Source organism: Suncus etruscus, chromosome 14, assembly GCF_024139225.1.
Source record: "Suncus etruscus isolate mSunEtr1 chromosome 14, mSunEtr1.pri.cur, whole genome shotgun sequence".
NCBI lineage: Eukaryota > Metazoa > Chordata > Mammalia > Eulipotyphla > Soricidae > Suncus > Suncus etruscus.
In genome coordinates, this window is record NC_064861.1 from 96949894 (window position 1) to 96974456 (window position 24563).

Genomic DNA, 24563 nt, shown 5'->3' on the forward strand with positions numbered 1-24563 from the left:
GAGCATCAAATGGGTGTGGCCCCCCCCCAAAAAAAAAAACTAACCAGGGGTCAAACCCAAGATCTCACACAGGCAAAAAAAAAAAAAAAGTCGCTCCTGACAGGCTCAGGACCATATGGATGGGATGCCAGGAATTGAACCCAGGTCATCCAGGGCTGCTGCTCAGACCCCAAACCCAAGATTCTGAATTCTAGAACTACAGTTCTAGACGGTGCAATGACTAGTCAGAATGATGGTGGCCACTTCAGAATAATGTGATCTAAGGGGTTTTTATTTGAGAATAGGGATTCGAATCTGGGTTTGCAATTAAGGGAAGACCACAACTCTTGCCACAACTGCTTGAAGGAAGTCCCTGTGCTTTCACCCACAACACAGAACTCAAAAGCTGCAAGGAGGCATAGTGGGCAGACAATCCAGATCCTGGCTACCGATACTGTGTGTCTCTGGCTCAGCCAAGACCAAGAGCAATGCTCATTTTCTGACCAGCAGGTCTGAGATCAGGATTTTTCTGCAAAAACATTTTAAAAGTAGGACTTGCTGCGCCAGAGATTTAGCATGGAGGTAGGGCTTTTGCCTTGCATGCAGGACAATGGTTCGAATCCCAGCATCCCGTATGGTCGCCCGAGCCTCTCAGGAGCGATTTCTGAGCTTAGAGTCAGGAGTAACCCTTGAGCGCTACTGGGTGTGACCCCAAAACCAAAAAAAAAAAAAAAAAAAGGACTTGCTTAAAACATAAAAAGCACATGGAGGGTAGTTACCCACATACTTGGCCACAGCAATGCCGTGCTCTCCTGGACTTTCCTGCCTGCCACAGGGAGGCCTTGACCAACCATTTAACTAAGGGGTGAAGAGGAAAGTTTGGAGCCTCTGCTCAGGATCAGCAGTCACAGCGAGAAAGGCCCTGAAGGCCACTTGTGGAAGGGGGGATTTGCACTCAGCTCTTACTCTAGGGAGAGCAGGGGGAGAGTGAATAGTTTTTCTTTGTACCTCAGGTTTTTCTCGGGGGATCCTGGGTCGGTGCAGTTCCTCCTGGAACTGATTTACTCAGAACCCCTCAGCTGCCTAGAACCAAGAGCCCAACACCTTGTCCCAATGGTGTTTCTCCAGTTGTCTACTATGAGGTCTCAGGCCGGTGACTCTTCCTGTGAATGACTAGCTGGGACTTCCAGTCAAAACTACGGCCACAGTCACTGCACGAGTGATGCCGCTGGCCAGCGTGGCTCTTCCGGTGGATGACCAGCTGGGACTTCCAGCTGAAGCTGTGCCCACACTGGTCACACGCATAATTCCGGGAGCCTGTGAGTGTGCGCCGGGGGTGGTGAGGTCCAGCTGGCTCCTGGAGACCCTGTGGTAGCTTCTCGGTGGCCCCGAGGGCCTGTGCTGGATTTCGAGCATTCTGCCCAGCCACATGGGTACGGTGATGGATGACGAACACCGACTTCCAGTCAAAGCTCCGTCCGCACTGCTTACACGTGTATGGCTTTCTCGGGGTGCCACTGCCCCCAGGATCTGTGCTCACAGATCGAGGCAGGTTCTGGGGCCCAGGCAGGCCTTCCCAGGCCACAGGTCCCAAGCCCTGTGGCTGCCCCTTCTGGTGGCCATGGCTCTCCTCACCTGGAGGACAGGAGGTGGCGCAGTTGCACTGACATCACCCAGCCCTTCCCCCCTTTGGGGTGACAGGGTTCCCATCCCACCTGAGAGAGGATCCTACTAGAGAAGCACTCACCTGAGCAGAGGCTCCCTCGGCCTTCAGAGCCCGCGTGCAGTGACCCTGGCTGGGCCTCCCCAGTTGTTAACCCTGCTGGGGGGGGGGGCAGTCAGAGCTGTTGGAGGGCGCAGGGCTCGGACAACAGGGCAGCAGGGAGAGGGACCGAGCAGTGCGGGTGCAGGGGTCGGGCCAGGCTCACCGAGGGAGACCACCGTGCCGTACTTCTCCAGCATCACATCCCAGGACAGCTCCTTCTCTGAAGGCTTCAGCGGCCCCCACTCCTGTGGGGATGCCAGCGGGGGCTGCGGAGGAAGCCGAGTGCTGGGAAGCAGACAGGAACATGCTGTTCTTCCACTGCCCAGGGGGAAATGCCAGCACCCGCACCCCTCAGCTGCCCAAACAAGCCCACAGGCTGAAACCGAGGACCCCAGGCACTGAAGTATGCGTGGCATGGGAAGCAAAAACCCTGTGGCACCTCTCTGCAGAAATGAGAGTACCTTGGTGGGGGGTTCTGGGCTACTCCTTGGTGGGGCACTGGCTGTCAGGATTCAACTCAAATCCATGGGACTCTACTTAAACCCACAGTGCAACCATGCTGATGGCAGGCGAGGTGGGCCTGGGGTGTGTGTAAGAAGCTCCTTTGGGTAGCTATAGGCAAGCTGGGGTCTAGGCCATGTTGATTCAGTTAATTAAAAAACCCTTGGAGTTTTGTTCTAGAGCCACACCCAGGTTTACTCCTGGCTCTCTGCTCAGGAGTCATTCCTGGAGGGTTCGAGGGAATCATATGAGATGCTTGGGATCAAACCCAGTTCAGTGTGCCTTACCCATTGTATTATTGCTGTGGCCTCACCCTTGCTTTTGTTCTGTTTGTTTTTTGTTTTGTTTTGTTTTTTGGGCCACATCCAGTGACACTCAGGGGTTACTCTGGCTACGCGCTTGCACTCAGAAGTCACTCTTGGCTTGGGGAACTATATGGGACGCTGGGGGATCGAACCGCGGTTCGTCCTAGGCTAGCGCTGGCAAGGCAGACACCTTACCTCTAGCGCCACCATGCCGGCCCCTGTTCTGTTTGTTTTTAATCCCCAGCAGTGCTCAGGGATTACTTCTGGCAGGTTCTGGGCACCTTATGGGATGCCTGAAATCGAACGTGGGTAGGGCAAAAAACCCTACCTGCTGATATCACACTCTGAGTCTGGCCCCTAACCTGAAATCTCTTGGCTCTCCCTCAAGCCTGCTGAAGATGCTGGGCCGCTGTATGAGCATCAAGGTCAGTGATCTTGCCCTCATTCCCTGCCATATACACACCTGAGAGTTCAGTCCCCACGTTTCGACTCGGGGTGCACGTAAGCCGACCCCAAGAAGTTTAGTCCCACTAAACCAAACTTCTGCTCTGTGACCAGTGTGCCTTGCACCTGGACGGACACCAGAGCTTTGCCCCTGATCCTGGCCCAGCAGGGTGGCCAGGAGGCAGCCCCTCTTGTGAGCAGCAAAGGGCAGGAAGTGCCCACAGAAGACCCTGACAGGCGGACTTGGGGGCGGGGCGGGGGTCTGCCCACCTGCCAGCTGCAGGACAGGCTCTTCCCCTGTGTGCCTCCTCCCTGGGGCGGCTCACCGCAATCCTGGGCCCAGGGAGCGTCGACAGGGTCGGTTCCTCTGGGGACAGGGCTGGAGCTGGAGGGCTGCTGGGTGCTGGAAGCAAGGGGCACAGGGTGAGACGCAAGGAGAGAGTTCCAGCCCCTGCACCTGTCAAGTGGGCAGCGACCCCGGCACCACCTGCCACGGGGCCCCAGCCCTGATGCCATCACCTCACCGGCTCCTCTCACCCCTGTCTGGCCCTTCGGGCGCAGGCTCCTCCTTCACGCAGTGCTCGAGTGGAGCGGGGTGCGGGCCGCCCGAGGGCTCCCGGGTCTTCTGGGCCGCGGGGACCGCGTCTCGCTTCAGCACCTGGGCTGTGATCTGGGGGGAGAGAGAGAGAGGGAGAGAGCCGGTTGGGGCGACGGAGGGGGCCGGCCGCTGCGTGTCCCCGGGCGGCGCGCACGGCACTCACCCAGCCGAGCAGCGGCGCGGGGTCCCGCTGCAGGCCCTCCACCAGGGCGGCGGCCGCCTCGGGGCCGCCGGGCCGCTGCGCTCGCACCCAGGCCTGGAGCTCGGCGGGCAGCGCGGCCACGAACTGCTCGAGCACCAGCAGCTCCAGCATCTGCTCCTTGGAGCGCGCGTCGGGCCGCAGCCACTCGCGGCACAGCGCCCGCAGCCGGCCCAGGGCCTGGCGGGGCCCGGCCGCGTCGCCGTAGCGGAAGCCGCGGAAGCGCCGGCGCGCCGCCTCGGGCTCCCCCGGGCCGGCCGCGGGCTGCATGGGGCCGCGGACGGGGCGCCCCGGGGAAGGGCCGGCGGGAAGGGGCGTGCGCGCGGGCCGGGCGGGCCGGGCGGGAGGCGGCGGCGGCGGCGCTTCAAGCAGCGGCGCACATCTGGGTCTGGGCAGGTGTGGGGAGGAGGGAGCACGACGCCGCTGGACAGCGGCGGGGCGCCCCTAGCCGGGGCGGGGCGCTGAGGCGGACTCCCCAACACTGGGCGCCCGGCCTCGGCGGCGTCTCCCGTCCTCCGTCCCGCCCTCCCGGGAGGCGGAGCGAGGGGCAGCGGCCGGGGCGACCGGCGCCGGCTCTCCTCTGCGCAGGCGCGCGGCCACTTCCGGCGCCGGCCCCGCCCACGCCGCGTTGCCGTGGCGACGACGCCCCGGGAAATCGTCGCGGCGCTCGCCTGGGATGCGCTTCCCGGGAGCCTCCGCCCGCCGGCGGACGCTGCGCTGGGCTCCTGCGACCCGTGGGACTTGCAAGCCGGCGAAGGTCCCAGGCGGGGCCGAGCGTAGCCGCGGACGCGCCCCGCGACCTGTCGGGGTTGTCACCCGCATCCCGGGCCGTGGGGCGGCACGTTCGCCCCCCACCGACGCGGACTCGGAGTCCCCGGCTCGCGCTCAGTCCGTGGCACGGCGCTGGGGACGGTGCTGCAAGGAGATGGTGTTTCTTGGAGGAGAAACAGCCCGTGGGCCGGCGCTTGGGCCACCGGCACCCCCGACCCCTGGAGCCCCACCGGGCCGCACCCCCAAAGCGAGTCAGCGGAGGGCGCCGGACTGGATGCGGACCAAAGGCGGGAGCGACCGAGCATTCGCCCAGGGTCGCGGGGCACACGTGGCCCTTGGACGGGGCGCGTCTGGGCAGGAAAGAAAACGGGCTCCGCTTCGCCGCAGTCGACATCTCAGGGCTGGGGGAGAGACACGCAAGCCACGAGGACACACTTGGCATGCAGGAGGCCCGATTCAAGACTAGATCCCGGCACGGCACGGCACGGCCTCCCTAGTAAGGGTGGCCGACAGTCGCCAGCAGCCCCCGAGCACCCTCCACCCAAAGCCTCGGGACAATTAGAACCCCAAGGCAGGGGCCGGAGCGCTGGGCCCAGCGGTTGGGCGCTTGCCTTGCTTGCGCTCACCTAGGACGGGCCGCGGCTCGATCCCCCGGCGTCCCCTACGGTTCCCCAAGCCGGGAGTCATGATTTCTGAGCGCTGAGCCAGGAGTATCCCCTGAGCATCACCGGGTGTGGCCCCAAACCAAAAATTAAAAAAATCCGAGGGGCCGGAGCCTTAACACAGCACGTAGGGACTTCGCCTTGCACTTGGCCAACCCAGGTTCATCCTACATCCTATATCACACACACACACACCCATCCACCAGCAGCACGCACACGCACGCGCACACACACACACCAGGTTCATCCTACATCCTATATCACACACACACACACACACACCCATCCACCAGCAGCACACGCACGCGCACACACACACACCAGGTTCATCCTACATCCTATATCACACACACACACACACACACACCAGGTTCATCCTACATCCTATATCACACACACACACACACACACACACACACACACACACCCATCCACCAGCAGTGTTTGCTTTCTTTGGGGAGTCACTCCTGGCAGGCTCAAGGGACTACATGGGATGCCGGGATTCGAACCGCCATCCGAACCAGATAGGCTGCTTGCAAGGCAAACGCCCACCGCTGTGCTCTTCTCTCTCCAGCCCCACCAGGAGTGACCCTGCGCGTCGTCAAATGTGCTCCCCAAATAAACAAAAAACCAAGGCCAACGGTAGAGCAGGGTGCTGGCCTTGCATGCTGCTGACCCAGGCTTGACCCTCTGGAACACTGTGGTCCCCACGAATACTCTTCTCTTGAGGACAGGGCCAGAAGATAGACCTAGTACACCTAGGTGTCCCCCCACTACAAAATCAATTCCAGGGCTTGGAGTGGTGGCGCAGAGTAGGGCGTTTGCCTTGTACGCGGCTGACCCAGGACGGAACATGGTTTGAGCCCCCAGCGTCCTATATGGTCCCCTTAGCCAGGAGCGATGTCTGAGCGCAGAGCCGGAGTAACCCCTGAGCATCACCAGGTGTAGCCCCAAAACAGAACCAATTCCACCAGCAGGGCTGGAGCCGGAAGACAGCTGGTAGAGCATTTGCACTGCACCCAGCCAACCCAGGTTGGATCCCCGGCATCCCTTATGGGATTGCCAGGTAATTTCTTTTTTTTTTTTTTTTTTTGGTTTTTTGGTCACACCCGGCGGTGCTCAGGGGTTACTCCTGGCTGTCTGCTCAGAAATAGCTCCTGGCAGGCACGGGGGACCATATGGGACACCGGGATTCGAACCAACCACCTTTGGTCCTGGATCGCTGTGCTATCTCTCCGGGCCCGCCAGGTAATTTCTGAGCAAGGAGTGATGACCACCACTGGGTGTGCCCCATAACAAATTCTAATTGGGACCTAGAAATAGTACAGCCAAGAAGGCTTTTGCGTACAGCCGATCTAGTTTCAATCCCTGGCATTCCATAAAGTCCCCTGAGCACTACTAAGTGTGGTTCCTGAGCGCAGAGCTAGGAGTAACCCTTTAGGATCATCAGGTATGGCTCCAAAACAAAAACCCCACCGGTCTTTTGTTTCTACCGATTTCCAAGTACCCTATCTACCCTACCATGGACAAAGGCTCATAGAAGGGCAAAGGACAGGCAGCCTCCCATAGCACATGGCATCTCCTAAGCAGGATTTCCAAAGCGACCATTTTTGGCTTTGGACAACACCTGAAGTTCTTCAGGGACCATACTGATGAGCAAACCTGGATGGCGTGGACAATGCAAGCACTTTCCCTGCTTTCTTCTCTTCAGATCCAAGACTGTTTGCGAGCTGAATAGGACATTGGCTAAGGTGTACAATCCCAGCATCACACAAGGGTCACTTACCTGCCTTTCCCTAAATGAATGACACTCCTCACTGCCTTCCCCTTTTAACTTAAGCAGGTTGTTACCATGTATATATTTCTGAACCAAGTATTGATCTGACAGAATGCCCAATGTCATTTTTAGTTAGTCTGTTATGTTGGGAGGAGATATGGGGAACATATTTCTACAAGAACTAACTGCCTGGAGGCTGCTGACCAGTCTTGAATTTGGGACATATTTGAAGAGAGTGGAGGAACTGAGGGATAGCAGGGCACAGAAAGCAGAGTGGAAAGCAGTGAATTGGGGGCAAACGCTGGGGGGGGGGCGCGACAGGAAAAGCACCAAACTCAGCTAAAGATATCAGGTTAGGATGGGCTCAAATAGCTTCACTCGGGCCAGAATGAGAGCACAGTGGCAGGGCATTTGCCCGGCACACTGCAGACCCAGGATGAACCCCACATCCCTGGCATCCTATATGGTTCTCCAAGCCTGCCTGGAGTAACCTCTGAGCACCTCTAGGTGTGCACCCCCCAAAGAAAACGCTTCATTCAAGGTATACACAAAATTGCATGTGACTCCTAAATACACACTTGTTATAATCCCATGGGCTTGGGAGTCTAGCGCAACAGTACAGAGGGTAAGGCACTTGCCTTGCATGCAGCCAAGTCAGGTTAGGTCTTCAGCGTCCCATATGGTCTCCAAGCATCAACAGGAGTGATTCCAGAGTGCAGAACCAGGAATAGGACCCAAGCATCCCAAGGCCTCACCAGAAGAAACTGTCATTTCATACACTCCTAGCTGTGCAGACAAAGGCCCATGTGAGTGCTCCAGATTCCCTCATTAAAGTTGGCCAGCCATGGGACTGGAGAGATAGCATGGAGATAAGGTGTTTGCCTTGCATGCAGGACGGTGGTTCGAATCCCAGCATCTCATATGGTCCCCTGTGCCTGGCAGGAGCGATTTCTGAGCATAGAGCCAGGAGTAGCCCGAGGCTCCTGGGTGTGACCCAAAAACCAAAAAAAATAAAAATAAAAAATAAAATAAAAAGTTGGCTAGCCTGGGATAAGATGCAAAGCTAAGGGAAACCCACAGGGACTTATCTAGAGCCCTGGCTTACAGGACCTGTCCTTCAAGGGAAGGACCAGGGGAGAACAGTTCTACATATTCCCTCTCCTTGAGTGAAGCTGAGGTGCTGGGGTGGAGATGGGCCTGGCCATAAAGACAACCGTGTGTGTGCTTCTCTGGTTTGAGGGATGGTTGTGAAGTTTGAACGAGGTGGAACTAGAACAGGAAGTGGAAGGTCAGACTGTAGGGGGCTTGTCATCTGTCCGGATGAGTCCTGTAACTACAGCCAGCCCACCTTTGGCTGTCCCAGTTAGCACAAACAGCAGTTCTGCTCTGTGGCCTTCACAAGAAACAGAACTCTGGGGCCGGGAAGGTGGCGCTAGAGGTAAGGTGTCTGCCTTACAAGCGCTAGCCAAGGAACGGACCGCGGTTCGATCCCCCGGCGTCCCATATGGTCCCCCCAAGCCAGGGGCGATTTCTGAGCACATAGCCAGGCGTAACCCCTGAGCGTCAAACGGGTGTGGCCCAAAAACAAAAAAAAAAAAAAAAGAAACAGAACTCTGTGATATGAGGCACCCCACTGTCAGGTATGCACAGTGCTAGGGATCACATATTTTCAAAAAGGATTTTTTTTTTATCATAGAGCCTCTATAGACTCTCAAACCCTTGAGAATAGTGTTCTGGAAATGGGAGTTGTGTGTCCATCCCAAATTTGAACTTCTCAGGCTAGAGAAATAGTCCAGTGGTAGGAAGTTTGCCTTGCAGTTGGCTTACACAGGATGGACCCAGGTTTGATTCTCAGCAAGCCATGTGGTCCCAAGCCCGCCAGGAGTGATTTCTGAGTGCAGAGCCAGGAGTAACCCCTGAGCACCACCAGGTGTGACCAAAACAAAACAAATAAACCCAAGTTTGAACTTTTCTCAGATGGTGCTCCAACTGCTTGGGGCAACAGAGGGGTTAGTGCCACGGATCTTGGGAGAGCATCATACATGGCCTTAAACCCATAGAAGAATCAACTCTCCTCACCACTGACATCTGAGCACAGGTGAATGCCAGGGTAACCAGACCATGCAGAAATAGCCCCCAGCTAATGTTCTCTGAAAATAATGAGTTACTCCTTGTCTGGGCCACAGACAAATTCTCCAAAAACAAGATATGCTGAATCTTAGTGGAAATGCCTTCACTCTTGATCTGTCATTCCAATACCCCAATTCTATTATTTCTGGGGTGTCCCCAGTTCAGGGGCCCAGGTCAGGCTCCAGCCATTTTCAGTAGCCAGTAGGCTAATATGTGAGGGCTAGATGGTCTAGATGCTGGGCTGGAGGCTCCATCCCCACTGTTGGAAACTGCCATCTTCTCCTATGGTTTGAGAAGTGGAGATGCCACCCACAGCAAATACATCACAGGCTATCACAGAAGGAATTTGGTGGTTGACACTCAAGACGGGGCCTTATCAAGACTGTAGGCTTGAATCTTTTCCATCCTTTCCCCAGGATAGGAAGCTTATGTTTAGAGCATAGTTCCTTGCCCAAGGCCAGCACCAACCACACATTCCCTATCATTTCCTATCTAGAAGCCACCTACCCCCATCAACCTCTTCACCTCAGCTTCCAGTCAAGACTGCATGAAGTGGCATGCAAGAAGTGTTACCACTTCCAACAGTGGATTGCCAAGTCTCAGCCTTTCAAAGTGCCTGCAGCCAAGTCCATCCCTCTCATGTTCCTGCATGGAGACCATGGGGATTTCCTGGGGATGAGACGTTGTGACTGCAATGGCAAATCCTGTTATCATACACAGATAAAAACCACAGTTCACTTCTCCCAAGCGTGGTCTACAGAAAGCACAGGAGGGCCGGAGCGATGGTGCAGCAGTAGGGCATTTGCCTTGCACACGGCTGACCCAGAACTGATTGCCGTTTGATCCCCTGGCGTCCCATATGGTCCCCCAAGCCAGGAGCGATTTCTGAGTGCATAGCCAGGAGTAAACCCTGAGCGTCACCGGGTGTGGCCCACCCCCCAAAAAAAGCACAGGTGTCTTAGCCATGGAGGTACGAACTCAGCTCTCAAACAACTGTGGGACTACAAAGGTATCTGAGGCAGGACTGGCCCCAGTTTCTTTCATGCTGTCCCTGGATGCCCCTGAAGAAGGCCTAGTCTGAGTGCGGGCCCGGGGTCGCATCAGGGCCTTCTCGCCAGTGTGTATCCGCTGGTGGTGGAAGAGGGCTGCGCGTTCTCTGAAGGCCCGACCGCACTGCCCACACACGTAAGGCTTCTCGCCAGTGTGTATACGCTGGTGGCTGAGCAGCACGGAGCCCTTGGCAAAGGCCTTGCCACAGTCCCCACAGCGGAAGGGCCGTTCACCCGTGTGCAGCAGCTGGTGCTGGGTAAGGTTGGAGCTGTGGCTGAATGCCCGGCCGCACTGTGCACAAGTGAAGGGCTTCTCACCTGTGTGTACACGCTGGTGCTTGAAGAGGGAGGAGCCCTGGCTGAAGGCTGCACCGCAAAGTGCGCAAACGTAAGGCTTCTCACCCGTGTGTGTGCGCTCATGCTGAATCAGATGGGAGTTTCGGCAAAAGCGGCGGCCACACCGAGCACAGGCGTAGGGCCGCCCACCGGCGTGAATCTTGAGGTGCTGGCTAAGGTTAGAGCCGTGGCTGAAGGCCTTGCCACACTCGCTGCAGCGGAAGGCCTTCTCTGCTGTGTGGATGCGCTGGTGCCGCACAAGTGAAGAACTGTGCCGGAAGGCCTTGCCACAGGTGGGGCACGCGTATGGCGTCTCGCCACTGTGGATGCGTTGGTGCTGCGTCAGGTGTGAGGTCTGGCTGAAGGCCTTGCCGCACTGTGCACACTCATAGGGCCGCTCGCCAGTGTGCGTGCGCAGATGCTTCAGCAGGTCAGAGCTCTTCACAAACACCTTGCTGCACAACCTGCACTCAAAGGCCTTCTCCCCTGGAAGAAGGCCAGTGCCCACCTGAAAGGCATCACCGAGATGGTCCCAGTTCGTTGGCTCTTGCCAAACTCTGCTGATGCCTGGTTCCTCGTCAGTATGACTAGCCGCAAAGTCTGGAGTTTGTCCAGATGACGTTGAATGGTTTGTGAGGGCCTTTTCCTGGAGTGGGATCCCCTCGGGGGAAATCAGCCGCAGACTGATGTTGGTCTCACTGTTGCTAGGACCCAGTAGAAGCTTCTCCCAATAGATCACTGACACTCCCGTGGACTTTCTCTCCCAGGAAGGGGTGGTTACCTGCAAACTCTGCAGGCTTTTTTCATGTTCACTGGCACCAGTAGCACGGAGCATCCAAGGAAGGACCTGAGGGGGTCCACAAGCTAAGGTTTCTGATTGTGCCACTTCTGCAGAAACAGTTTGGTCCTTTAACACAAGCCGTGAACCTGAAGGCAGAGAAACGGAATGTGCCTGAGTCATCCTGTCCAGAGCAAGCTGAATAGGAACCAAGGGGATCCCAATGACTAGGTATGGGGGCTGGGGAGAAAATTAGGGCACAGTAGCTTTACTCTACGGGTACTGTCCAGCTTGCCTTTGCCCCTTACACCACTGGTGAACTGATGTTATATAGAGTGCCCTCCCATGAACTCTGGATCCAAGTGAAAGCTGTGCCCCAGTGCCTAGAACAGGCCTGGCAACCAGTGTTCAAAAAACAATAAAAACATGGCAAACACACACACAACACAGCAAACAAGTGAGGTAAACACCCATAGATGAGGTGCTGAGACAGAATAAGCAAGAACAGAGGTCACACAATCTAGGCTCAGAGCACTAAGACATGGTGAGCAAGTGTCTTCCTTTCAAAGACAGCCAAGGCTGGCGCCTCCAGTAGAGGCTGCGGAGCAGACATAGAAAAGGAGTTGAAGAGAGGAAGAGGAGAGTCCGGCCCTGAGAGAGGGGTTAGCAGGTCAGAGGTTAACCCCAAATCAGGCCCCTCGAGGCGTCACTCACCAGGGCTTGGCTTTCTGTGGGTGTTCCCGGCTGGGTTCACATTCTTCCTGCGGAGAACCCACGGCTCCTCACCACGCTGGAGCAGGGTAACCACCCGGGGCTTGGAGGTGGCAAGTCCTACAGAGGAGGTGAAGCAAGGGAAGGCCAGAGTCAGCTTGTAAGGACCCAAGAGGAGTCGGGACTTTATGGCAATGGATGGTGCCCTCTGTTTCGAGGACCGCATCAATGGTTTCCACGGGAATCGCAGGAGGCGTGCCACAGAAAAGGGGCTGGGCCAAGCACAAAGGCACCAGCAAGAGGGACAGTCGGCAAGAGGGCTGGGGCTGCCTGAGATGAGAAGGTAGGGAACGGGGGTTGGCATCACAGTCTGCAAACATCTGCGCTGCCCGTGGAGGCCCCGCGCAGTCTTACCCAGGGAGGCCACCATCGCGAAGTTGTCCAGCATCACCTGGCGGTACAGGGCCCTCTGGGCTGCGTCCAGGAGCCGCCACTCCTCCCTGGAGAAGTGCACCGCCACGTCCTCGAAGGCCAGCAGGCCCTGCGACAGCAGGCAAAGGAAGGGGCATGCTCTAGTCAGAGGTCGCTTTGTGTTTCTACGCGCCCTACTGCTGGGGACGGGGCTGGGCATGCTCCCAGTCTGGAGCTCGGCCACTCTGGCCCTGTGGGGTGGATGCTATGGCGGGGTGGAAGCCTAACGGGGTGTCCTCACCCTGCAGGCCTCTCCCTGGACTAAGCCAGTCGCTTCCGGCTACCAGTCAACGAGAGATAGCAGAAGGTCGGTGACAGGGGTCCTCACACTTTTTAAATGGGGCCAGTTCACTGTCCCTCAGGCCATCGGAGGGTCTGACTCTAGTAAAAACAACACTTAGGAACGAATTCTTTTATTTTTTTTTTTTTTTTTTTGGTTTTTGGGCCACACCCGTTTGACGCTCAGGGGTTACTCCTGGCTATGTGCTCAGAAATCGCCCCTGGCTTGGGGGGACCATATGGGACGCCGGGGGATCGAACCGAGGTCCTTCCTTGGCTAGCGCTTGCAAGGCAGACACCTTACCTCCAGCGCCACCTACCCGGCCCCAGGAACGAATTCTTATGCGCACTGCAAAGATCTTATTTTGCAATGAAGAAGCAAAACAGACGCAAATGCAATATGTGGCCCGCGGGCCATAGTTTGAGGACCCCTGCTTGAAAGGGGCCATAAGATCACAGCATCTTAGGAGTCAGCTCTCACAGGGGTCCTCAATCTTTTTAAACAGGGGGCCGGTTCACCGTCCCCCAGACCATCGGAGGGCCTGACTGTAGCAAAAACAACACTTAGGAACGAATTTTTTCTTTTTTTTTGGTTTTTGGGCCACACCCGGCGGTGCTCAAGGGTTACAGGAATGAATTCTTATGCACACTGCAAAGATGTTATTTTGCAATGAAGCAACAAAACAGACGCAAATGCAATATGTGGCCCGCGGGCCAAAGTTTGGGCCCCCGAGATCTCTGAGGACGGAGCCAGGCGGGGGCCCCGAGCGCTGCCCAAAGCCCAACGTCCACGAATGAAACGAAAGAGCGACGTGGTTCGAGACGGCCAAGCGCCCCGAACGGCGGCCCTGGTGGGCCCGAGCGAGGGGGAGCGGGGCGGGCCGGCAGGGGCGCGAAGGCCGGTGCGCCCGACCTCCCCAGGAGCGGCCCCCGGGCTGCGGCGCGACAGAAGGACGGACGGCCGCCTCCCCTCACCTGAGGCACCTGAGGCGGGCCTGCCTGCGCCGCCGCCGCCATCGCCCTCCGCCCAGGCGCCCTGGGCGCGGCCCGCCCGGGCCACGAGGCGCGCGGCCCGAGAGGCGCCAGGAGCCGGGGCCCGAGGCGGCGGGCGGCGCGGAGCGAACGGCCGTCTCTCCGCCTCGGCCTGGCTTCCACCTCGGCGAGGAGGCTCCGGCGACGGGGCGCGAGACGGCGGCGGCCCGAGGCCCGGCGGCGGACGAGCGGCCCGACGCGGAAGTCCCGCCCCCGCGGGGATCTCATTGGTCGAGAGCGCGGCGGACGCGCGAACGGCACTCTGGGGAGCGCGCTCCACCCCGACCCCGCCCCCGTCTCCACGGCAGCGCCTGGGCGTCGCCGCGAGGGGTGCTGGGAAATGTAGTCCGCCGGCCCCGCCCCAGAGTCCCAGGCTTCTATTCTAGCGCGTCTCAGCCGCTGGGCGAAATGATAGATCGCTGCCCGGTGACCCTAGCAGGGCGGACGCCGGAGTTGAAAAAGTGGCAAAAGAGGGGCCTCCTCGGATGAAGAGCACCAAACAAAGCTGGGGGCAGTTTCGACAGCACAGCGGGGGTGGCTTTAGATTTCTGGCCTCCCAGGTGGTCCCCTGAACACCGCCGGGAGTGATGCACAAAAGCAAAAGCAAAGAAAAATGATTTTAAAAAGGCAGAGCGCTTACTCTGCAATGTGTTGGACTCGGGTTCAATCCCAAACACCTTATATAGTTCCCCCAAATCTGGGCTGGGGCCACACAAGGTGGTGGGAAGATACACAAGGCCTATTCCTAGCTGTGTTCAGGAGCGACTTGCCACTCTGTAGATTATTGTGGTATATAATGACAATGGAAATTGGCCACTTTCAAGACAAACATCTTATATCCTGTCTCAGACTAAATGTTTTTATATTGATGAAAAAAATTACTTGAGCATTAATTAATCACCAACTATTTGCATATATGTAGCATATGAAAAAGTTTCCATAAGATGATTCTTGGAATTGTATATAAAAGTGTTTCCTTAGGATTGTTCTTTAACTATTGCCCCACCTAGCCCTTCCAGGTGGGGCGCTGTGAAGTTGGGAATAAATAGCTTGAGGGACAGGAGAGAGGGGTCCTTCTGTGAAAGCTGCTGGCTGCAGGAGGATTCTCTGGCTCTCCTTGCCCGATCTTTTAAACCCTATCCTTCTTGTTTGTGTGGATTATTATTTGCTGCGGATAAATATTACCAAGGTCTTCCCCCGAAAGGGGACAAGGGGATGGGAAGTAATTTCTCATTCTGGGGACTGTTCTTGGATTCACAAATACCCAGCAAAGTTAACAGCGAAGATACATTGCACATATATACTTTGACTAAACTTTGAAATAGCTCTCGTTTTTGTGTTTTGTTTTCCAGGCACACCAACTTTTTCAGGGGCTCTTCCAGGCCCACGCCAACATTTTAAAGACAGATGAAATGTACCATGACCATATGTTTTTGCATACAACATAGACAGACATTATGTATACTACAGACAGACATTAGACATATACTGAGGTGGCCAACACATACACTCATACACACACATAGTCCACACACTGAGGATACATCCATGGGTTACAGCTGAAAGGCTGACCCAGGTGGAATGGGTCAGAACACTTACCATGACCATTTTAACTTAGATGAAATTAAGATACATGTCCGAGTGTGGGTCAGTTATCAGCCAGATGGGAAACGAACCTGCAATGTGTGACTTAAGAATTTCTGCCTTGGGGCTAGAGTAATAATACAGTGAGTAGGGCATTTGTCTTGTGTGCGACCAACCTGGGCTAATCCACTTTCGATCCCCAGCATCCCCAATAATTCCTGGAACCTGCCAGGAGTAACTCCCGAGCGGCACCGGGTGTAGCCCAAAAGCCAAAAAATAGGGGCCGGAGAGATAGCATGGAGGTAAAGCGTTTGCCTTGCATGCAGAAGGACGGTGGTTTGAATCCCGGCATTCCATATGGTCCCCTGAGCCTGCCAGGGGCAATTTCTGAGCATAGAGCCAGGAGTAACCCCTGAGCGTTGCCAGGTGTGACCCAAAAACCAAAAAAAAATAAAATAAAATAAAAATAAAATATTAAAAAAAATTGTTTGTCTTTAAGAGTTTATCTTGGGGGGCCGGGCGGTGGCGCTAAAGGTAAGGTGCCTGCCTTGCCTGCGCTAGCCTTGGACGGACCGTGGTTCGATCCCCCGGTGTCCCATATGGTCCCCCAAGCCAGGAGCAACTTCTGAGCACATAGCCAGGAGTAACCCCTGAGCGTTACCGGGTGTGGCCCAAAAACCAAAAACCAAAAAAAAAAAAAAAAAAAAAAAAAGAGTTTATCTTGGGAGAGCAGAGCCAGGAGTACCGGTAAGCCCAGAACACAACCAGATGTGGCCAACAAGCAAAATCAAAAAGACAATCTATATCTGGGACTTAACTGCAGGGAGGGTTGATTTGCTTGATATGTTTTTGGTTTTTTTTTTTTTGGTTTTTGGTTTTTGAACCACACCCGTTTGAAGCTCAGGGGTTACTCCTGGCTATGTGCTCAGAAATCTTGGGGGGACCATATGGGACGCCGGGGGATCGAACCACGGTCCACCCGCTTGCAAGGCAGACACCTAACCTGTAGCGCCACCTTCCCGGCCCCTGCTTGATATGTTGATAGTAACAGGCAACCACAACGCCCAGAATTAAAGTGCCCAGCATATGTTAGCAATAGTCCTGGAGGGCAATTAGGATCATTAGGATGGAAGTAGAGCAACTCCTGGTAGTGTTCACAGGAGGTGCACCACCAAGATTGGGTATTTAGCGTGGGTTGGGTCTTGGTGAGTGGGAGATGAGTCTGAGTAAGGCGAGAAAAGAAAAACCCTGCGGTCTGGCCATCACCGTAAGACTCTGTAATTCTGAGGCCAGAGAGATAACATGGAGATAGGGCGTTTGCCTTGCATGCAGGACAGTGGTTCGATGGGCCTGGAGAGATAGCACAGCAGCGTTTGCCTTGCAAGCAGCCGATCCGGGACCAAAGGTGGTTGGTTCGAATCCCGGTGTCCCATAGGGTCCCCCGCGCCTGCCAGGAGCTATTTCTGAGCAGACAGCCAGGAGTAACCCCTGAGCACCGCCGGGTGTGGCCCAAAAACCAAAAAAAAAAAGGAAGGGGGGCCGGGCGGTGGCGCTAAAGGTAAGGTGCCTGCCTTGCCTGCACTAGCCTTGGACGGACCGAGGTTCGATCCCCCGGTGTCCCATATGGTCCCCCAAGCCAGGAGCAACTTCTGAGCACATAGCCAGGAGTAACCCCTGAGCATTACCGGGTGTGGCCCAAAAACCAAAAAAAAAAAAGTAAGGACGGTGGTTCGAACCCAGCATCCCATATGGTCCCCTGAGCCTGCCAGGAGCGATTTCTGCCATAGGGCCAGGAGGAACTCCTGAGTGTTGCCAGGTCCAAAAAAACAACAACAACAACAACAGACTCTGGAATTCTTCAGACGTCACCCTATGATAAGGGAAGTCATGAAACCAGCCCCAGCCCCAGCCTCTTCACAACTGGAAAGCAATGGTATCAGAAAAAAGGGATAAGACAGAAAGACATATCATGGAACTGCCAGCAGACACACACTTGCTCTGGATGACAAAAAGGACTACTGTGATCCCACTCCACAACACTTTTGGTTTTGGTGATGGAGAGGAACCCAGTAATGCTGAGTGGCCACTCCCAGTAATAGTCCTGGCATTCTCAAAGATAATACCTACTTGGACGGGGGATGGAACCAGAGTCGGTTACATGCAAGAAATGAGGTGAGGCCAGGGCTGGCACTTACTCACTCTTTACCAGCCTTGCTTGGCAACCCTATGGATCCTGAGGTTTTTGTCAGGAGGGTGGAGTCGTTCAGTGGCAGACAGCTGAGAGTACTGACTCTACATAGACATGGATCGGAGTCCCAATATTGAAGGGCCCTTATGCAATATCGCCTTTATTACCATGTGTTCCAGAACTGTGTGAGGCAGTCAGTCCAGGGTTGGATAAAACTATTATGGTTACCAAGTATAAGTCAACAGGATCCATGAAAATAATTAATGTTCCCTGGAAGGACTTGTTAGACATTGCAAAACAAACACCCTACCGCTGTGCTATCTCTCCAGCCCCCTTATTTTTTATTTATATTTATTTACTTTGGCTCTTAGGCCACACCTGGCGGCGTTCAGGGCTTACTCCTGGTTCTGTGCTCAGAAATCGCTCCTGGTAGGCTCAGGGGACTATTTGGGTTGCTGGGGATAGAACTCGCACCCATCCTGAGTCAGCCCTGTGCAAGGCAACCGCAATATCGCTGTGCTATCGCTTCAGCCCCCGTGTTTTATAGTTTTTTTTTTTTTTTTTTTTTTGTTTCAGGGCCACACTGAGCAGTGCTCAGGAATCACCTTTGGGCGACTTGGATCGTTAAGGGCTGCTGGGCATAGAACTCAGGTCAGGCAGACACGTAGCCAATTTGTGCTGGCCTCTCCTACAACCATTCCCAAGTATATCTTCTCTCTCTCAGTACAGGCCGAGTACCCACCTGGTCGCAAGCCCTTCTACGCAAAGCACGTACATTTTGGGGAGCGGGGGTTTGGGCCACACTCGGATCATTCCTGGAGGGGTTCTCAGGGCCCTATGAGGAGCCAGGGTTGAACAAGACAAGCGAGGCACCACTGTATGATTGTTCGGCCCCCTCCCAGCACATGCAGGCTGCAACTCTGCAGCCCGTCTGGCCTCAGCAGCTCGCCTCCCTGCACTTGGGGTCCCCGGGCTGCCACCACAAAGAGCAGCCAACAGCCCAACCTAAGTTGAACCTGCCAGGGCAGCCCCATCTCTACAGGGGAGACCAACACCCGGACTCCTTCGGCTCCTCCGGCTACAACCCTCGGGAAGCCCCCAGCACCCACTTAGGACAAGCCCGGGCGGGGGACAGAAGAGGCTGTGGGGGCTGCCTCAGGAAGGCGGAGCCACGGGTAAGGGGCTCGGGTTGGCCGAGGGGCCAGGGCTGAGACAGGGATCGCGGGCGACCGACCGCCTCCTCCTAGGAGATGGGTCTCCGGGGCCCGCAACGACCCGGACACCCCGCAGGCCGCACACCTAGCCCGGCCGAGTCGCCGCAAGTCCCGAGTCTCGGCGGCCGCAGGTGCAGCTAAGCGTTGCCAAGGCGACAGGCAGGGGCGGTGCCGCTCGCTTCGTCATGTGACCTCGTCTTGAGCTCCTATTGACGGAGCCGAAGAGCGACGCTCATTGGGGGCGTGTCCTGATGGCTGGCAAGGGGGCGTGTCCCTGTGGGTAGGAAAGGGGCGTGCCCTGGGAGGCAAGGGGTGTGTCCGTATGGACTAGGGAGGGGCGTGTCCGGGCGGAATAGGAGAGTGGGCGTGTCCGGATAGAGTAGAGAGGGGCGTGTCCTCACGAGCTAGGAAAGGGGCGTGTCCTGGCAGAATAGGGGAGGGGGCGTGTCCACATGGGATACCAAAGGGGCGTGTCCTCATAGGCTAGAGAAGGGGCGTGTCCTGACATTTTATGAAAGAGGCTTGTCCTGATAAGCTAGAAAAGTGTCTAATAGTGTCTAGTAGCCTTAGAATGGTTGCATGGGAGCCGTGGCGCAAGGGGTAAGGTAAGGCATGTGCCTTGCCCACGCTAGCCTAGGACAGACCGCAGCTCCATTCCCCAGCTCCATTCCCCGTCCCATATGGTTCCCCCAGGCCAGGGGCGATTTCTGAGCACAGAGTCCGGAGAACCCCTGAGCCTCACCGAGTACAGAGGAGGAAGGGCATTTGCCTGGTATGTACCCAACCCGGCATCCCACAGGGTTCCCCAGCACTGCCAGCAGTGATTCCTGAGTGCAGAGTCAGGAGTAAGCCCTGAGTGCCACCGGGTGTGGTCCTAAACAAACAAACAAACAAACAAACAAAAAAAACCAGGAGGAAGGAAGAAGAGGCTGCAACTTTGGCAAAATCGGCATCCTTGGCATTTGGTCCACTTGCAGAGGCCTAAGGAAAGCGTCCTTGGCTTGAGCTCAGTGAACAATGGTGGAACCTCAACCGTGGGAGGAAAAGAGGGAAAGCTGGGAAAGGCCCTCAAGTGGGATTAATCTACTGAGGTAGCTTTTTTGTTTTGTTTTGTTTTGGGATCACACCTGGTGTAACTCCGGGACTACTCTGGCTCTGCGCTCAGAAGTCACTCCTGGCCGGCTCGGGGGACCATATGGGAGGCCGGGATTTGAACCGGGGTCTGTTCGAATTACCACTTATGCTATCGCTCTGGCCAGATTTACCTACCAAAACTACACCTGGTGCTGCTCAAGACCTTTCTGACCCCATGTTTGCTCAAGAGTGTCCCTGTCAGTGTCTAAGGATCCGAGCAGTAAGCACCCAAGGTTAGCACTATCTCTCCTTCCTGGAAAACAAAACAAGCACCTCACGGACCTACAGAGACAAACAAGGGAAGAGCTAGTGGGGGACTGAAAGTCATTTAGAGCATCGCAAGGGTGGCAAAGGAGCAATCTGGACAGGAAGATGACCCATCTGTTCAGGCTTCCTAGTATGTGATCCCCATTTGCTTCAAAATATGACCCCAAAGCATTCCTGATATGTCACAGATGCTCAATAAATACTACACAAATTATCTCTTCAAGTAAAGATGTTTATTGTTCATTTTACAGAAGAGAAAACAAAACTGACATCGTGGCATCCCTCTGAGCACTCCCAGGCACCAGGCCTGGGAGGAGGAGCAAGCTTGGGGACAGGTCGAGGAGTGGGTAGGGATAGAGCGAGCAGGCTGGGACAAGGCTGGGTGGGCACAGAGATGCCTGGGGAGGATGAGGAGGCCCCCATGGCCCACTTGTTCAAAGGCGGTTGGTGGGCAAACCTAAGGTAGTAATCAGCAAACAGTGATGTTCACTGGCCCGACTCTGTCATCAGCTGTGTTTTATGGTTGAGTGAGGCTTCAGGCTCCTGACAGGGAGGACTGCTTGGGCGCCTGCTCTGAGAAGGAGGCGTCGGGTAGAGAGCAAGTGGGTCATTCCTATCCACTGCCTTCAGCCATCACCTCGATGCCCCAGGTCCCTTCCTCAGTGCCAGCCCTTGTTCTTTTTGTTTGTTTTTTTGGGTCACACCCGGCCACGCTCAGGGTTTACTCCTGGCTCTATGTTCAGAAATCGCTCCTGGCAGGCTCAGGGGACTACATGGAATACTGGGATTCTAACCACCGACCTTCTGCATGCAAGGCAAACGCCTCACCTCCATGCTATCTCTCCAGCCCCAAGCCCTTGTTCTTCTAAGAAGCCTTTTCTGTCCTCTGGCTGACTCCATCCCTGCCCTTCCTTCCCCACTCTCCCACCTTGAGGTGGGAGGAAATGAGTAGGTGCATGCTGAAGACCCCCCCAATATTCTTAGATTACAGAGTGAACTCCTCACCCCTGGGCTCTATGATCCTGGACTTCTATGTCAAAATAAACTTGACACTTATGATCACAGAAGTAAAGACTTCCCAGGAGTATCTCAACAGGTCTAACCGAGTTCCAATGCCCCTGGCGTGAAGCAGCAAAGTTGCACATCAAGAGATGTGAAGACAGAAGAAAAAGCCAAGGAATGACTAGAAGAGTTAGATGCTCTATGTAGAGTCTACAGAAACAAATTAGTCCCCAGAGCTTCCAGAAGAACCAGTCCTGTGGCCATCTCGGTAAAACCTCTCCAAGACTTCCGACCTGCAGAAGTACAAGAGAACCAACACCGGCACTGTTCCAGGGCCCTGTAGGTAACATGAAAGCCTGGCACGGACCAACAACTGGTCTAGGAAGACACTCCCTCCCCTGGACTCCAGGAATTCCTCTCTAGAAGCAGCATTGGGAGAACTCCTCTGACTGGCCTGGGCTGGCAGGCAGTTGGCCACTGATGGGACCAAGAGCCATTTCCGGGCCTCCTCTTGCTCTTGCTTGGTCACTCCCCAGATCACAATGTGGTGCTCATGATGTGTCAAGCATTGAAATCACCCAGAAACAAATCTAACAGGAACCTCCTCTGGCCCATACAAGCAGCATTTCTCTCTGGAAAATGCCGAATGACCAGACTTAACACACAGTGGTACCCCATCCCTGCGTGGAGAAGCAGTTGGAGCCCTAAGAATCTATTGAGAAAAAATGAAAAGCCTATGTTCATCTTCTTTTTTTTTGTTGTTGTTGTTGTTGTTGTTTTTTGGGTCACACCTGGCAGCCCTCAGGGATTACTCCTGGCTCTGCACTCAGAAATCGTTCCTGGTAGGCTTGGGGACCATATGGAATGCCGGGATTTTAATCACCTAGGTTGGCAATGTGCAAGGCAAATGCCCTACCGCTGTGCCATCTTGCCGGCCCTGGAAAGCCTATGTTCTATTTGTGCTGAAGGTGGCCATCTTACCCAGGAAGGCTTCCAGGAGGAAGTGAAGCGCCATAAGCCACCCTCTCTGCAGACTGGCACAAAGAGGAGGGGATGAAAGGAGGAGCAGAGATGTGGGTCAGTGACAGAACTCACTTCACCTGCTGAGGCACTGGTTCAGCTGACACCACCCAGAAGGGGAAAACAAAACAGAAATAGGAGCACTGGAGGAAGGAGTGGTGCTGAGCAGTGGTTTCAGCTCCCCTGCCCATGATGAGCTCCAAAAACGAAGCTGAAGACTGAGGGCACTGCAGCAAGGCCCTTCCGCCATGTCTGCAGGGTCTGGGCAGCCGCAGGTGACAGACACACTCGGGGATCAGAGCCAGAGGATCTAACATCTAGGAGGGCGCACGCAGGAACCGTGTGCACGGAGCCAGGGCGCTTCATAGTGTCTGAGGGACCCTCTGCGGAGGGTCCTCCTCATCCATGTCCTTCTGATAAAGTGATCAAGTGAGCGGGCTCAGCCTGGCCACCTCCGAAGCCATGGGCACTCATCCCGCAACCTGCTAGAGCCGCGGGGACCTGGCCAAGCAGCCACGCACCCACCGCGGGAGGACCGCACCGAAGTTGGGGCGAGCCTGGAGACTGGGCCCAGTCTTGCAGTGCATTAGGGCGGCCCATGCCTCCAGCCCCGAGCCCGCGGGGCCCAGCCGGGGCCGGTCTCAGCTCTGCCAGCGGGGCCGGGGGGGCCAGTGCGCGCCTTGTGTTAGGCCCGGGGACCTGTGAGCATCCCCGTTGCGGCCTGGAGGACCGTGCACGCGTCTCGCGTGGCCCGGGTACCAGTGGACAATCCCTGCGCCATCCGGGGCCCAGTCTGCGCCTTCTGAAAGGTCGGGGGTCCAGCGGGCATCCCCTCCTGCTCGGTCCGGGGTCCAGTGGGCATCCCCTCCTGCCCGGTCCGGGGTTCTGTCCGCGGCGTCTGGAAGGTCCGGGGGCCAGCGGGCATCCCCTCCTGCTCTGTCCGGGGTCCAGTCCGCGGCGTCTCGAAGGTCGGGGGGCCAGCGGGCATCCCCTCCTGCTCGGTCCGGGGTTCTGTCCGCCGCGGCGTCTGGGAGGTCCGGGGGCCAGCGAGCATCCCCCCCGGTGCGCCCCGGAGCGCCGTGCGCGCCTGCTGCTGCGTGGTCGGGGGTCCGGTCCTCCGCCGTCTCCCGGGTGTCCCCGGGCCCCGCCTCCCCCGGCGTGTCCCCCGCAGCCCCCGGCGGTGCGGCCCCCTCGGGGCGCGGTGTCCACGGAGGCCGGGGCGCGGGGGGCCGGGGCGGGAGCCAGGAGAAGCCGGGCGCGGGCGCGAGCGCCACGAGCTGGGGCCGCGCGGGGCCGGAGGCGGCGGAGGAGGCGGCGGCGTGCGGGATGAGGAAGAAGATGTAGACGCCCGAGACCACCAGCCCGGCGGCCACGAGCACGGCCAGCGCCACGGCGGCGTTGAAGGCCCAGGCCTGGCTGGACATGTTCAGGCGGCGCGACAGGGGCCGGCCGAGGCGCAGCGGGGGCGGCGGGGGCGCGGCGCGGGCCTTGCGGGGCGCGGACGCGGGCGCGGGCGGCGGGCGCAGGTACAGGAGGCCGCGGCGGCGGTCGAAGCGCACCTGGCCCTGGCCCTGGCCCGGGTCCTGGCCGCGGGGCGCGCGGGGCAGCAGGCCGGCCTGCGTGGGCAGCGCGGGCAGCCCGCGGCGCGGCGCCAGGCGGGTGGGCGCGCGGCACACGGGGCAGGCCACGGCGTGTCCGCCGCCCGCCGTGGCCAGCGACAGGCGCGCCAGGCACTCGAGGCAGAAGACGTGGCCGCAGTCCAGGCGCTTGGGCAGCTTGTAGACGCCGTCGAAGGGGCAGGCGCAGATGAGGCACTCGGTGGGCGACGCGGGCGGCAGGATGGGGCCGGCGCCCGGCCCGTCGGCGTCGTCGTCCTCGTCCTCCTCGGCCCTGCCCGGGGTGGGGGGCGCCGAGGCGGACCCCGGGGAGCCGGGGCTCTGGGGCGCCCGGGGACGGCGCAGCCAGGGCGGCCGGGGACAGGGCATGGGGACCAACCTGCAGGGAGACGCGGGGCGCGAGGGGCGGTGCGGGGCAGACTGGGGCTGCCACCCGCAAGCGCCAGCCAGGGCCCAGGCCCCTACCCACCCACCCAAGGCGCCCGGGGACCCCCCTGGACCCCCCCCTCGGCTCAGCCCGCCCTACCTGCAAGGATCCTCTCCCTCAGGCTGCTGAGGCGGTAGCCTGTTCTGACCCCGTCCCTCCGGGCCTGGCACACTGAGGGCTAAGCCGCCCCGCCCCGGGTGGGTGCGGGCCAATGGCTCCCGGGTTCCGGCCTGACCTGCCAGACCGCCCGCCCCGCCCCCCAGCCGGTATCACGGGGGTGAGCACCCAGCCTGACTCGACCCGGATGGCGGGGGTGGTGGGAGA

General features: G+C 57.3%; 3 protein-coding genes across 3 annotated transcripts; all 3 read right to left on the minus strand.

The window, feature by feature from the left end:
* Nucleotides 1–548: 548 nt before the first annotated feature.
* ZNF446 (zinc finger protein 446) lies at nt 549–4061 on the minus strand. The gene is made up of 6 exons (XM_049787658.1): nt 3756–4061; nt 3532–3664; nt 3265–3397; nt 1908–2029; nt 1727–1798; nt 549–1614 (listed from the first exon to the last, which is right to left on the minus strand). Exons 1-6 carry the CDS (start codon nt 4059–4061, stop codon nt 1115–1117), a joined length of 1266 nt encoding a protein of 421 aa, XP_049643615.1. The 3' UTR covers nt 549–1114.
* Nucleotides 4062–9636: 5575 nt separating this feature from the next.
* On the minus strand, nt 9637–13289 carry ZNF324 (zinc finger protein 324). Its single transcript, XM_049787659.1, has 4 exons — nt 13275–13289; nt 12420–12546; nt 12009–12125; nt 9637–11443 (listed from the first exon to the last, which is right to left on the minus strand). Exons 1-4 carry the CDS (start codon nt 13287–13289, stop codon nt 10110–10112), a joined length of 1593 nt encoding a protein of 530 aa, XP_049643616.1. The 3' UTR covers nt 9637–10109.
* Nucleotides 13290–22837: 9548 nt separating this feature from the next.
* On the minus strand, nt 22838–24181 carry RNF225 (ring finger protein 225). Its single transcript, XM_049787660.1, has one exon. The coding sequence runs from the start codon at nt 24179–24181 to the stop codon at nt 22838–22840; it is 1344 nt and encodes a 447-aa protein (XP_049643617.1).
* Between the last annotated feature and the right edge of the window lie 382 nt (nt 24182–24563).